This window comes from Telopea speciosissima, chromosome 6 (assembly GCF_018873765.1).
Source record: "Telopea speciosissima isolate NSW1024214 ecotype Mountain lineage chromosome 6, Tspe_v1, whole genome shotgun sequence".
NCBI lineage: Eukaryota > Viridiplantae > Streptophyta > Magnoliopsida > Proteales > Proteaceae > Telopea > Telopea speciosissima.
In genome coordinates, this window is record NC_057921.1 from 50,706,335 (window position 1) to 50,721,503 (window position 15,169).

The 15,169-nt window shown below is 39.2% G+C and overlaps 1 protein-coding gene across 2 annotated transcripts; it reads right to left on the reverse strand.

The window, feature by feature from the left end:
- Positions 1-10,223: 10,223 nt before the first annotated feature.
- LOC122663878 lies at positions 10,224-11,790 on the reverse strand. 2 transcript variants are annotated; one of them, XM_043859545.1, is made up of 4 exons: positions 11,580-11,790; positions 11,133-11,401; positions 10,600-10,788; positions 10,224-10,502 (listed from the first exon to the last, which is right to left on the reverse strand). In XM_043859545.1, the coding sequence occupies exons 2-4, from the start codon at positions 11,359-11,361 to the stop codon at positions 10,225-10,227; spliced, it is 696 nt and encodes a 231-aa protein (XP_043715480.1). In that variant the 5' UTR covers positions 11,362-11,401; positions 11,580-11,790; the 3' UTR covers position 10,224. The 2 variants fall into 2 exon arrangements, with proteins under 2 accessions (XP_043715480.1, XP_043715479.1); XM_043859544.1 differs by having other exon boundaries at positions 10,224-10,508.
- Between the last annotated feature and the right edge of the window lie 3,379 nt (positions 11,791-15,169).

Sequence of the window (15,169 nt, forward strand, 5' to 3'; positions counted from 1 at the left end):
TAACCTTGATTAGCTGGTGGACAGCGCTAAGGCATCCCTTGATGCCACTCAATCTCGGCTAAAGAGTGATGCTGGCAACGACACGCTCATTCATCAGGAACATGAGCAAACCTCTCTTTTGCGCAGGACTTCCCTTTGTAGCGAGGTTGAGATTCGTCAATGGTCCCGAAATAAATGGCTGGACCAGGGTGATGGTTGTACAGCTTTCTTCCACCGATCCCTTTCATCTCGACGATGTCATAATCGCATCAATTCCATTAGGGAGGAAGCTGTATGCTTTTTCCAGCAATCTTTCAGTGGCTCTCCGTAGGTAGTCTGCACTCCGTTCGAGTTGCCTATTGATCGGTGTTTCACAGACGAGGAGGGTATTTCTATTACTCGTCCCTTTACTTCGGATGATATTAAGGTTGTGGTCTTCTCCTATAATGAGGACTCCGATCCTGGAACAGATGGGTTTAATTCTAAGTTCTTTACCTCTATTTGGGATATTACTGGCCCGGATGTGTGCTCTGCCGTCCAAGATTTTTTTGAACATAAGAGACTTCTATCTGAGATTAAGCTGTCTAAGCTTGTGCTCATCCCCAAGAGCTCTAATCCTTCCTCCTTTGCTGACTTTCGTCCTATTGCCGCAAGCTCCATCTTGTATCGATTCATTGCGAAGCTAATTACTAATCGGCTCTAAGAGGTCTTACACAATCTGGTTGATAAGAACCAAATGGCCTTTATGACGGGTCGTTCTATATCTGATAATGTGCTCCTTTGTCAAGATCTCCTTCATGACTAACATTCTCCTGGGGGTATGCCTCGGTTTGCAGCGCAATTGGATATCAAGAAGGTGTATGACTTAGTTCATCGGAGTTTTCTATTCACCCTTCTCCATCGCTTGCACTTCCCCCCGACTTTCATTGCATGGATTGTGGAGTGTATCATCAACCCAAGTTTTGTGGTCATGGTCAATGGTAGTCAGTCTCGGGCCTTCATAGGCAATAGAGGGCTTCGGCAAGGCTGTCCGCTGTCTCCGGCTCTCTTCTCCATTGTTCTGAATTTTTTTAATGACTCTCTGAAGGTCCTAGCTTCTTCTGGTCATCTTCAGTATCACTAGCTATGTGCTAGGCCTGGAATTATTTTCCTTTGCTTAGTCGATGATCTATTTGTGTTCTCCAAGGCCATGGTGGAGGATGCGGCTGAACTTCACTAGTGTTTCTCGGCTTTCTCCTTGCTCTCGGGTTTGACTCTCAAAAAGGCTAAATCTCAGCTGTTCTTTGGGAATTGTGCTCCTCTACTCCAACAGCAGATTTTGGGTTTGCTCGATGTCCCTATTGGCTCCTTCCCTATCACTTATTTGGGTGTGCCTATCTCTTCTCATCGTATGAAGCCAAATGATTTTGGGACTCTCACGTCGCGTGTGGAGTAGTGTCTTGCCTAATGGAAGGGGCGTATTTTATCCTTTGTAGGCCGATTACAGCTTCTCAGGTCTGTAATTTTTGGTACCATTTCTTATTGGGTCAATGTTTTCAAGTTGCCTGCCTCTGTGACTCGGCACCTGGAGCGTGTGATGGCTCGCTTCCTTTGGTTTGGGAACTTGATCGGGGGATGCACAAAGTTGCTTGGCATGTGGTCTGTTGACCTAAAGCTGAGGGTGGCCTTGGCGTTCGGTGTATTCAGGACTGGAATAGGGCCTCTTTAATGCGCCACATCTGGAGCATATCCTCTGAAAGGCCTTCTTGTTGGGTGGATTTCATCAAATACCGGTGGTGATGCCGGCATTCCATTTGGTCTGTGCCGATTCCCACTCGGTGCTCGGCTACTTGGCGTACCATCTTAGACACCAGATGTGATGCTATTCGTTGTACCAGGATTCTCTTGAGGGATGGATCGAAGACTCTCCTTTGGCATAATCCGTGGCTACAGGGAGGCCCTCTTATCATGCCCGACCTTCTCTTGGCGCCTGCCCTTGGTCGCCATTTCTTTCAGCCGGTCAGTGCTCTTCTTGCTTCCCAGTTTATGGATAATGAATCCCCAAATGACCCAGCTGTCCTGTCTTGCTGGCCTGAGATTCAGTCCACCAAGTGCCTACCTTGATTGCCTGTGGACACTTCTTTTTAGACCCCTTCCCCCTCTGGGATCTTTTCGGTGAAGACTGCTTGGGAGTCCATTCGGACTCATCACTATTTGGTCACGTGGCATTGTAGCGTCTGGGCTTCCTCTTCTCACCCCTGGTTTGCCTTCATCACTTGGTTGGCAGCACGAGAAGCTCTTACCACTCGGGTCACGGTGGCAGCTTGGGGCATCTCCACGGACTACTCTTGTTATATTTGCTATCAAGGGGATGAGGATTTTGACCATCTCTTTTTTGGCTGTTCTTATTCCCGTATGATATGGGTCGAGGTGCTACGGATGTGCGGATATGACCATGTCCCTCAGTCCTCTTGGTAGAGTGAGTTGGATTGGATTTCTTCCCATTTTTAGGGGGTCTCAATTACTGCTCGAATCAAACAATTCTGCTTCTCGGCGACTTTGTACCGATTATGGGCGGAGAGGAATAAGCAAGCCTTTCAAAATACTTCCCAACCTCCTACGGCTTCATCTCATTCTCAATGATACTCGGTGTAAATTCTCTTCCTTTACTTCTTTTGTCCAGGACAATGTGGCCTCTCGCTCTTTCCTTGCTCGATGGGGTATCTCGGTCTCATTTCATCATGACTGTGAGAGTCCTTTTAGTTGGCTGGCTCCTCCTCCAGGCTGGATTACTGTGAACTGCGACGGTTCCGTTCGAGCTTCTTTTGGTGGGTATGGGGCAATTGGCCGCAACCACTTCGGCCACCCCCTCTTTGCTGTCGTTGGGGGATTCCCCATCCCAAATGTTCTTCGAATGGAGTTGTTTGCCATCCGGGCAGGTCTTTGCAAAGCTTCTAGTATTGGGTTGGGGCTCGTCAGCTGCCTTTCTGACTCTTTCTTAGCGATCCAAATTATCACTCGTGTGGTCTCTCCCCCTTGGCAGGCCTTAGATGTTACTCATGATATCTGGGATCTCTGTGCCCTCTTTCGTGCTGTTGAATTCCATTTTAGAGTGAGGGAGACTAACTTTTGTGCAGATTTTTTGGCTAGTTTTATGACATCTCCTCAAGAGATTCACTTTTGTATAGACAACTTACCCCCACGGCTTTTGGCCCTGGTGCATTGGATGCGAGGTCATTTTTACTATAATTTGTAATCTTATTCTTTATATATATAATCCTTTTCTTCTCCAAAAAAAAAAAACATATTGCTTGAGTGGATCCCTCACAGGCTATGAAGCTGGATCAGCCGCGCGTATGCGAAAGAGCTAGCAATTATTTTGTATTATCTTGGTTGGTTGACACGTGGCAAAATATAAAACTGGTTACCTTTCCTTTCCGTCTTTCTTCATGAATTTTTTTTTAAGAGTTACTCTTTTTCTTCTTCCTAGGCAAAGGGACCAAAAAATGAGGAGTGCACCTCCGCAACCCCACCCCATCTCTATCGCCCCAACTCTGCAAGGGTGTCAATCATTTCGGTTTAAAAATAAATGTAGAAACTTAAAACCGAACCGAATCAAAAAAAGGAATACATTTTCAAAATCAAAATTGAATTGACTCGATTCAGTCCAATTTTGGTTTTTATTTGTTTTTTATTCAGCTTCTTAGTAAGTTTTAATGTAATTTGGTTTCATATTCAGTTTACGTCCTATTTCTAATGTTTGGGTCAACTTTTTAACATTTTCACCAATAAAAAACCCATATTTATTAAGATTATGGTCCACAAACTTTTCCCAATCACAATAATGGAAAAAAAAAAAAAAACAATATCTTCCACATTTGATTAAAAAATTAAAAAAATATATAATTTTAGATGATTCTTTATTTAGTTTGAAAATAGGCAAGTCAGTTCGATTTAATGATTTTAGACATGAAACCGAAATCGAGCCGAACCTAGAAAAGAATCCAACTTTGAAAACAAAAACCGAATCAATTTACTTTGATTCAGTTTTAAATGACTAGACTCGGTTTTGGTTCTAAATTGACATCCTTATGGAAGAGTAATTGAAAAAATTGAATGGAAGCACGCAGATAACAAAACGGGAGAAAGAGAAGGATGGGTAAGGAGGTATCTGGTTTTTTGTTGGACATGTGTCAACCAATAGCCATGATTCCAAGCATGGTTTGTAATCTCAGGATCAAATCGATCGATTTGCCCGGATCAGAATGGCATCAGTCATCAACAATCCCAAGTTACGAATGATCCTTGAACGAATCACTGGATTGAGAGAATCCGTCTGAACGCTCGATCGCATCCAATTCACGTGCAAGGGTTGAATTTTTTGAATTGTAAAGTTTTTTTCTTTTTTAACCTCTTTCATTTTTAAAATTTTACATTTATATTCATGATTTGGCTGACAATATGTGTCTATTTTAACTTTTCTAGCCTGAATGTATATAACACTTCTACTATTTTATTTATTTTTTTATTATTTTTCTGATCGATCCAATAAACACAATTTTTGATCGATCCGGATCAGTATCACCCTTGACCGATCCTGAGATTAAAAACCATCTGCAAAGGGACGAAAAAACGAGGAGTGCACCTCTGCAACCCCACCCCATCGCTACCACCCCAACTCTGCAAGGGTGTCAATCATTTCGGTTTAAAAATAAATGTCGAAACTTAAAACCGAATTGAATCGAATCGAAAAAAGGAATACATTTTCAAAATCAAAATTGAATTGACTCGGTTCAGTTCAATTTTGGTTTTTATTCGTTTTTTATTCAGCTTCTTAGTAAGTTTTAATTTAATTTGATTTCATATTCGGTTTACGTCCTATTTTTAATGTTTGGGTCAACTTTTTTACATTTTCACCAATAAAAAACCCATTCTACCCCAAAAAAAAAAAAAAAAAAAAACCCAATAAAAAACCCATATTTATTAAGATTATGGTCCACAAACTTTTCCCAATCACAATAATGAAAAAAAAATCTTCCACATTTGATTGAAAAATTAAAAATATATATAATTTTAGATGGTTCTTTATTTGGTTTGAAAATAGGCAAGTCAGTTCGATTTAACGATTTTAGACATGAAACTGAAATCGAGCCGAACCTAGAAAAGAATCCTACTTTGAAAACTAAAATCGAATCAATTTACTTTGATTCAATTTTAAATGACTAGACTCGGTTTTGGTTCTAAATTGACATCCTTATGGAAGAGTAATTGAAAAAGTTGGATGGAAGCACGGATAAGAAAACGGGAGAAAGAGAACGATGGGTAAGGAGGTATCTGGTTTTTTGTTGGACATGTGTCAACCAATAGCCATGATTCCAAGCATGGTTCGTAATCTCAAGATCAAATCGGTCGATTTGCCCGGATCAGAATGGCATCAGTCATCAACAATCCCAAGTTACGAATGATCCTTGAACGAATCACTGGATTGAGAGAATCCGTCTGAACGCTCGATCGCATCCAATTCACGTGCAAGGGTTGAATTTTTTGAATTGTAAAGTTTTTTTCTTTTTTAACCTCTTTCATTTTTAAAATTTTACATTTATATTCATGATTTGGCTGACAATATGTGTCTATTTTAACTCTAGCCTGAATGTATATAACACTTCTACTAATTTTTTTTTTGTTTTTATCATTTTTCTGATCGATCCAGTAAACCCAATTTTTGAGCGATCCAGATCAATATCACCCTTGACCGATCCTGAGATTAAAAACCATCTGATCCTAACTCACCTACAACCATGGTTCCAAGTGCCAAAACTATCATTCACGTGTAAGGAACCACAGTCCATATATACAACATGAAATAAGACTGAGTCAACAAATAACTAATCTAGTTTGAACCCCAAAGTTTGGGCTCCACAGACTTTGCATTCCCGACTAGCTTTTATGTTTTTGGAAAAAGTTTTCTTTAACTGCATCATCAATTTTAAGGTTTACAAACCCCTATAAGGTGTAAAATGTTTTCAAAATACCCTCCTGCATGCATCTAAAGCCCTACATCCCACAGTGAATATGGCTTAAGGAAAACTCGAAAACCTTTTGAAAGTAGCACGGGAAATGAGTATTCAATTCTTTTCAAAGTGATTCATGTGACCCCTTAGAAAGGACAAAACAAAAAAAAGACCAAGTTTTAGCTAAAAGAGAATTTCTTCAGCCATGGGTTTGATCCTCTTATTCGACCAAGGGAGAAGTATTTCAAACCTTCCACATTGGAGTGGGAGTTAATGATGAAATTCACAGGTCGGATCATAGCATCCAATCACTATTTGAACCTTGGGTGACTAAAAACTTTCACCCAAAAGGAAAAATAAATTTAGAAAGAAACAAGAAAAAGATTAAGATACGTGATGAAATGATGTTCAAAAAATCAAAATTTGTTAGTTCAAATGGAGTGGAGTCTTGTCCTGAAAGACATGAATCCTAAACAAACCACCCTTAACTCCTCAATTTAGTCCATATATTATTTGGATCCAGTCTCTTTTCACCCACAATGAAGAGGAATCTTTTGACCATGAGGCATTATGATAGTAGAATATGCATTATTATGAGGAGAGAGGTACTTTCAACTTCGTCTAATATAAAATAGAGTATATACGACTGTGAGATTGTAGATGTTTCATTCACCCATGGTAGAAGAAAAAGTGTGTTTTCTTCTACAATGCTACTGATGTAGGATAAAATCTTTCACATCAAACCAATGACAATATATATAAAGGGACGCACACAGTTTGTATACAAAAGGCCCATATATTAGGGAGGAAAGAGAGTGTGAAGGGGCTACAGAGCCTAGCATTCCTAGCAACGATCCCCCTACCCCTAAAGTATGGTTTGAGGTATTGGGATCGAATCGCCTGATACTTCACGATTTTGAAGGTAACTAATACCGATACCTAGCTGATATTGTATCTTGTGAAACATGAAATCAAAGTAGATGATAAAGTAGTTGGAAGACATGAGAATAAGGGTTTCATTTCCAAAATTTTGCCAAGACAAGACATGCCTTATTTGCAAGATGGAAGACTTGTTGATATGATTTCCCCAAGACTATGGAACAAAAGATTATCCCAGATTTACATCGAAATATTGACGGTGATTCTCAAATATCACAAAACAAAATGTGAAAGAATGCAATAAAAAGAAAGACGGAAAGAGTTACATACTCCTAAGGGTAAAGCGAACCCGAGGTATTGACCATCATAATTCACAAATATTTGATTCGCATTTTTTTAAGGATCGTGCGGCTGAGATCAAATAACTGAAAGAAGTGAAGGTGGTGAAATTGTAAAAAAAATGATGGTACGATTGAGATCAGCTCATGGGCCCAAGACACACCCCGGCTTGTTATCTTCGGTGTAGGCCTTCGTCCAAACCACATGGTTCAACTTCCAACTTGGAAAGGACAAACCAGTTGGTTGCATCATTACACCCGACCCAACATGAGTAGATCCAGCATCCCATCACCTTGATGACCCGCTTGGGTTACGAGCTCGCGGTGCGGACCTCGGCAGATTGCTGTATACACCCAACATATAAAGAACCAACATTTTGAAGATCTTCCCGATGTGGGACTAAACACCATAGCAGTTGAATGGGGTACCCATATCTGACCCACTATGAACTGGGCCTGGACTTTTCAATGGCTTGAGATGGACATTGGGTACCCATATTTGGGCTCTAGACGTTGGGTTTAACTTGTATGTCACTACAATTGATGATGTTTGGTCATGTCACAAGTTCTGAAGTAGCTGCCATGTGCCAAACTATGGATGAATGTGGGGTCCTCTGCTCTACTAGATGACCATGGCCATATTCGCTATGTGGAAAGGAATATTTAACTTGTGACAAGCTTAAATGTCCCTAACCATAGTGATAAGTCAAAAGGAATTTCCCATCTATTCATTAGAGATGTAAACGGATCGGATTCGGATCGGATACGGATCGGATGTGATCGAGATATTCCGTCGAATACGGATACCTCTAAATGGATTCGGATGGATCGGATTGAGACCATCCGTTACATCTGCTTGTGTAACCGGACCTTCCCTAGGGATACAATTCACTCTCAATCCATATCTCTTAGATCATGATTCTCTTTTCATCATATTCTAGAACTTATTTAATCTTCAAAACCCTTGAAATCATTATTTACTTAATTTTTATTATTAAGTATTGTTTTTGGACGATTTATCGGAGTATTCGGATTATTTTCGATATCTCTAAACGAATACGGATGCCCCTGATACGGATGCGATTCGATTGATTTATCATTTACATCCCTACTAATGGAACAAGGTGTCAATGTGAAAATATCTCTTACACTGCCCGTGTAGGAAGTTGTTTATTTGATAGTTTAAAATTTACAAACTTTAACTCCATATAGGAAATTAAATCTATTCTTATTGATAAATAGTTACTACATCTATAATATATATTTAATTATCTTTCCTAGAAGATAATGTAGCTTTCACATAATAAGTGCATATAGGATTTTCATCTCTCAAGTCCGGCCCTAAAAGGCAGGTCAGAGTTTGTTTTTTTAAGGCCCCGAGTCAAGGCCAAGCTGGACCTGGGCCAAGCTAAGGGGACTCAAGTTGGACTGGAATTTTAAACAGTCTAATCCAACCCGACCCTGTTTCAAACTTCAAGTTCACAACTTGTCAAACGATGCTTTGGCTGCAAATTTGCATGTGAATAGGGGATCCTTGGCTCTAACTATTCAAAACATTTGGGCCCCCCCAGGGGCGCAAAATTTGCAGAGGGCAGAATCCATTGTCCCCAATTTTCATGTGAAATTTATGCTAAAATAGAGTTTGCCAAGTAATAATTTTGAGGTTTAAAAATTTAAGAATAAGGGAGTGTATAGAAGTAGTTAAGAGTATTGTACATGAACAAACATACATGTGATGCATTCCAATACACGCAATGGTATGTGATCATTCCAAATCTTGTATTCTATCCAACTAGGGATACTAATGGTTGGTTTGGTCCGATGTAGATCTATCTGGATTGGTTTTGTTAGGCACCGGTCCAAATCAAAGTCGCCCACCAGAATTTTCGAATTTTAGGCCAATCAGTCTAACTTTGTTTACAAGATCATTACTAAAGTGAAACATTCCCATATTTGCAAGATCTTGCCAAGACCGTGCTAACCCTTTCTCAAGGGAAGAAGCCCTCCTACCTTTGAATTGGCTATCCCAATAGTTGATTACCTACCAGCAAGGGAAACTGCATAGGTGGCATGAACTAACTAGGGTTTAGGTACCAATTCGAAGAGCATTCGCCTATCGTATGTATCGGCTTGACTTCGTCCTGAACCAAGGATGCATTCTAGGGGACGCGTGCATGTATAAGAGAGATCTTTGTCCCTTCCAGTACCCTACCCGGCCCAATTCCCCCAATGCTTGTAATAGGGGGGCAATGACCACCCTACCGCTGTCCAAACACTCTACCTAGATGGGGACCAACCACCCCCCCCCCCCATTACAGGCACTAGGGAACAGGCCGGGCAGGGAACCAGAGGAGGTAATTTTCCGTTATAGGAATCGTCTCTAGAGATTATACCAAGTCTAGGCAAACCATTGGACTAATATGTTTGACGTCATGAAAGATTCATATGATGTCATAAACAGAATTCTTCCTTCCTCAAGAAGGGAAGATAAACTTTCTCCTTCCTAAAATCCCAATGTCCACATACAAATAAAGAATGAAAGTATTTGGGATGTGGGAAAGCAAAAGCACGATATTCTCACATACTCCTAGAAATCTTTCTTTATAACCAACCATTACAAATTACAAAAATAAGAAAGATAACTCTATCTATTCAACTCCACTCATCTCTTCAGATTCTGTGCTAAGGTCTATACCTTAATCCATCTACCCTAAAAAGGACAAAATCCAAAAGCCTATAACTTCCCCTACATTCACCAATCAATCATTTGTTAAAGAGACCAAAACCTAATCCAAAAATTAATTTATCTAAGACATATATATATATATATACCATAGATCCTCAAAGTGGGTTTGATCAAATATTTCTTTTTCATACTATAGAGATCATCATCATAACCAATTCCCATAAACTCAGTTTAATTTCTTTGTTTATATGCATAATCTACCTATAATTACTATACAATTGAGACATGCATGGGTTAATTAAACCTAAAAAAGTAATTAATTAAGAACAAGCCCTTCAATTCATTAATTTCTTCAGTCTCTGGTTCTGATGATTGTGATGGTTCCTCTTCCTTGAGTGTGAATTCTGGTGAGGGCCACTACTGCTTTCCCAGAGAGACCTGGCCCATCTGGAGACACAAATGGACGACCAGCAAAGTCCCCCACCGGGTGCCTTACCGGTCTAGTTGGTGGCATAAGGATCCTCTCATTGATATCATTTAGGGTCATGTCACCATCCACTCCTCCTGGTTTCACTAATGCAAATGGGTAAACCACTCCAGTTATGACCTTCTTCTTCCTTTTAAATCCTCCTTCATCTGAAATACCAAAAAACCAACCAAAATTACTCTAAGCTTAGAAGGTATAAAGAAGGAGAAATGAAGAACAAGCTAGCAAGTAGTATAGTACCTGAGGAAGATCTAGGTTCTCTAGAAATTTGGGTTTCTCTGTCATGCATGAACTTTCCTACAAGTGGGTCCTCGTATGGAGATTTATTTGTTTCATGAGGGGCTGACACTGAGTCTTCTAATGTTTTGATCTCTGAGAAAATAGTTTCTCCTTCACTTATGCTGCTAATTGAGGAGTTCAATGATTCATCTGTCAAGATCAAGTACAGAGACCCATATCTGAGTATATTGTTTACCAATTTAGAAGAAAAAGAGCATACCCAGTGCACGAGACTCCCGCCACTGTAGAGTCTGGGGAGGGTCATAATGTATGCAACCTTGCCCCGATTTCCCAGAGAGGCTGTTTCTAGAGACTTGAACCCGTGACCTCTTGGTCACAAGGTCCACCCTATGACCCATTTAGAAGATGATACAGTTAAATTGGTGGAATAGCCAAAAAGAAAGATGGGTTCAACTTAGATCATGATGATTCAAGAAGAAAGTAAATAACAGAGACAATTAATCAAATGGGTGAGAGGCATTAATCTAAATTACCTGAAACTCTATTGGCTTCAGTTATCTTGTTCAAGCAATTAAAATTCTCAAGTGGGTCTTCAGTCCAATTCGAGCTCCAGTAGTTCTCCAAACATGTTCTTTGATCATGACCATGATCATACAAGTCTAATCTTCTTCTCTTACATCGATCATTCCACTCCACCAAAGCATCTTGAAGATACCCAGTTGAGAAATCATCTAGAGGGAAGAAAGGTGCAGTGGCTTCCATAACTGAACACACTCAAACAATGATAGAATACTACAATTAATTAACACTACTAGTGATTTTCCATTAAAGATAGAAAGAGAGAAAAGGGTCATGATCATTACCCAAGGACATGTCTGCGTTGAAAACTCCAAGGTTGTGACGATCCCAATCTAGCAGGGAGGAGGAGGAGGAGGAGAGGTTCTGTAGATTACTAGTGTATGCCATGACATCTGAGTAATATGATTCTTAAATGTGGAATGGTTTCTATCTATTTAAAAGGAGGTTCTGCTTTGGAAAAGTGAGGTAAAGAAGGTGATTTAGATTATAGAAGAGGAGGAAAAGGCAGTCAACTGCAGAGAAGAAGAAATCAAAGAAAAACATCATAAAGTTGATGTTTCTTGGGATTCGGCAATAGTTTGGTGGGTCTGTGGGGAACTCCATGATTGCAAGGTTATGATTTGTATGAGAGAGAGAAAGGCAAAGACGTGCTAGACAGCATCAGGTCCTGAATAGATGATGAAGTAGTACTGATACAGAATTCAAAATTATGGGCTTTAATTGGCTTTTGGGCTTTGCCGGGGCAGGTAGGGTATAACAACCGTTTTGTTTCTGTGTTCATCTGGTTCTGAATCAACTTTCTTGGCTAAGTCTGGCCATTTAGAGGACCCATATCAGCATCATAAGCCTGTTCATGGATTGTCCTTTAGTTGCTGGAATTGGGACCACAACATGGCATGCCGGCTTAGAATAAAGGTGGGTCAAGCCCATTTTAATAAAATGCATTCATTCAGAATGTAACTTTTTAGATTTGAATTGGTGGGTCAGTCGGGCCTGACTCGACATCCAAATTCTAATCTGATATACATTATGTTATGGGCAAAATTTTACTATTTGTACCACATGCAAGAGTGATCTAGGGTGTGGTTACAAAGCTAAATTCAATAATTTATCTTTCATACATAGACATTATCCCTTTTTTCTCTGTGATCCATTCTTTTTTAAATATTTTTACAAAAGTTTGAATTTCTAGTGGATCCTGTCAGCTTTGTTTATCGATATTCTAAGCTATGTTTGGATGCCAAGAAAATAAATGAAAAAACATAATAAGATAAAAATTATGATGATGCAATGATTGATTTATCTCTCCTTAAATTCAATATTTTTTTTTTTTGAATTTTTTCTTTTTTTTTTTGGCATGCAAATGTAAGACTGAAACTTTACATGTGAGTAAGGGAAAACCTTAACCCTACCTGCTTATAGAACACAAATAGATGCTTTGCGAGTTTCATACAGATTACTTTCAATACAATTTCTTTCAAATTCATTAACATGTCATGTACTAATTCTTCAAAACCTATTTTGGTGGAATATTCATGTTGTAGCTTCTCTGATTTTGCACGTGTGATATTTAGACTCTCAGGATTTGCTACTTGGCAGATATATGACCATAAAAGAAAGCTTCCCTCAGTGTGTCATGCAGGAAATAAGTGTACCCATTAGAAATGTTGTGCTTTAAGTTGAATATATTTAGGAATAAAGTTTTATGCCTAAAAATTTTCAATTTGGATCCGACCCGTTTTTAACCCACAACTTGGTTTAGAATAAGTATGGGTTAATACTTGTAGGGTTTGTGTAACGATTGGTAGGTCTTTAATTTCAAATATTGGTTATCATGATTGGGAAGAATTTTAGTTAGCAGTGGGGACAAAGCAGAGCAGCCAAATTGGTCCCTCCCTACTTTTCCCTAAGGAGTTATGAGTGTCGGCCGAACCCAATAACTTAAAAAGAGACAAAGCACAAGAGCCATGCATCAATTTCTCATACACTGCCAGTGTGGACAATCAGACTGATATGCCAAGGCTATTCGGAGCATTTGACTGTTGGGCCCAAACAATGTTGGTCCTAGGTCAACACTATTTGTTGGTCATATTTAATTGTGTTGACTAGTCTCCAACTCACCTTGCCTTGAAACAATTACACTGTTTAGACCCCAACAGTCCATTTCAGCCTTTCTTTACTTGTCTGCCCTTTTTACTTGTATAACACCTCTTTATCTCCATCAACCACCTCTATTTTTTACACTGCTTCCACAGACTTTTGTGTCTGTCAGAGTAGTTGGGTGCCTTCCTTCCCCCCACCCCCACAACCCCCCTTGTCCCCAGAGTAGTTGGGTGGCTTCCCCCCCCCCACCCCACCTCCCATAGGCCATGGTTCTTGTCTTCCATAAGATTCCTAACATGTTAAAGGTTTTACTTGATGTAACCACATTTTTGAGCAAAGCTGTCTGTCAACTTGAAACTCCTGTACACTACAGGGTACTTTGGATACCGAAAAAATTATCATTTTAATAAATTCTATCTCATATGAAGAGGGATTTGTCTACTGTGTGCCACATAGGATGGTGATGACTTATTATCACTACTCTTGGTTACACCAAGATTATCCTTTTTTTTAAATTATACAATTTAAAGCAAAATTTTGTATGGGCAGCTTTGCTAAGTTTAACCAAAAAAAAAAAAATAGCTTAAATATCTACCACATGGTAAAGTAGATGGGACAAATTGTTTGAAGAGTTAGATACTAAGGTCTCTTGCTTATATGTCAAATTTCAGTTCAATTGGAGTTTGTCAAGTGACAAAATGGAGCTTTGAAAAGTTAAGATAATGGAACTGTGCATAAAATGATAAGAAAATAATAGACATGCATAGACATATATAGGAAGTCATCGATGTTCATGGGGATATTTTTGTATTGACTGAACTGAATTTGAGTATAAAATTTGAGATATAGCAAATTCAAACCATGTTCTCTCATCCAACAATCGAAACAGCCACATCATCTATCTATGTGGCACACGAAGGTTGGTCTTATTAAAGCGGCATGGTGATAAAGAATTTAAGTGTTTAGGTATAGAATTCAAGTACTCTTTCCTACTCCCCAAATTAAAAGAATTTATGCATATGGGTTTTCTAATATTTTATATGCTAGTCCCATTAGAATTTGAATTATTTTGATTGGGAGCATCAAACACAAGCCTAAATGAGAAGGAGCATGGACATATATGGGAGGTAAAAATGATTGGATTTGAGGTTGATATTTGAAACCTAGCCAATCAGTATCATTCACAGATATCCAGCAATCAGATTTGCCACATTACCCTTTCATATGGCACAATTAGATATGCAAATCAAGCAAAGTTACATGATCTACGCAAACCACGAGACCTTTCATCATAGTAATAGAACTCATCTTTATATCACAAAAAGAAAAAGATCTTCTCTTCTTTTTTACCTCTTGAATGTTTGGAAAAGCACCCATCACGGTTAGTCACTTTTATACTGTGCCAAATACCACGCGGCATAGATGAATGGACATGAGTAAGACTATGTGATAGAAGATCTCACACCTATATCATTGATCAACTTTAAGCCTGCAACAAGCATGAGAACTAGTTAAAAAGTGAGTTAAAAGTTTCACGAACTCATTCTAATGCCATTCATATTCTAAGGTCACACAGGCTATGATTGGGTCCTGAAGTAGACACAAATCCATAACAAGATATACCAGACTCATGTATAATTCCTTCACAGTTTTGTCACTTCTCCACTTGTGACATTTTTCAGCATAAACACTAATTACTTCTATCTAATACAGTTGGGGAACTATAATCTCAAGCAATGGAGTTGCAAAATGCCAAAAATTAACACACCATGGTGGAATTAGTTCTTGCATGGCCGCATGGACCAAAACAAGGCAGGCCATGAGTATGAATTTGATGGGAACCTCTGATATATTATGAATCAGTTTTAACAATAATTTCATTGTCCCT

Excerpts from the sequence above, each read along its gene's own strand:
- LOC122663878 (XM_043859544.1), bottom strand. The coding sequence starts at position 11,361 with ATGGAAGCCACTGCACCTTTCTTCCCTCTAGATGATTTCTCAACTGGG. Across the intron at positions 10,789-11,132 it reads TGAAGCCAATAGAGTTTCAG|ATGAATCATTGAACTCCTCA; the intron begins GTAATTTAGATT and ends TGATCTTGACAG. Across the intron at positions 10,509-10,599 it reads AGAACCTAGATCTTCCTCAG|ATGAAGGAGGATTTAAAAGG; the intron begins GTACTATACTAC and ends TTGGTATTTCAG.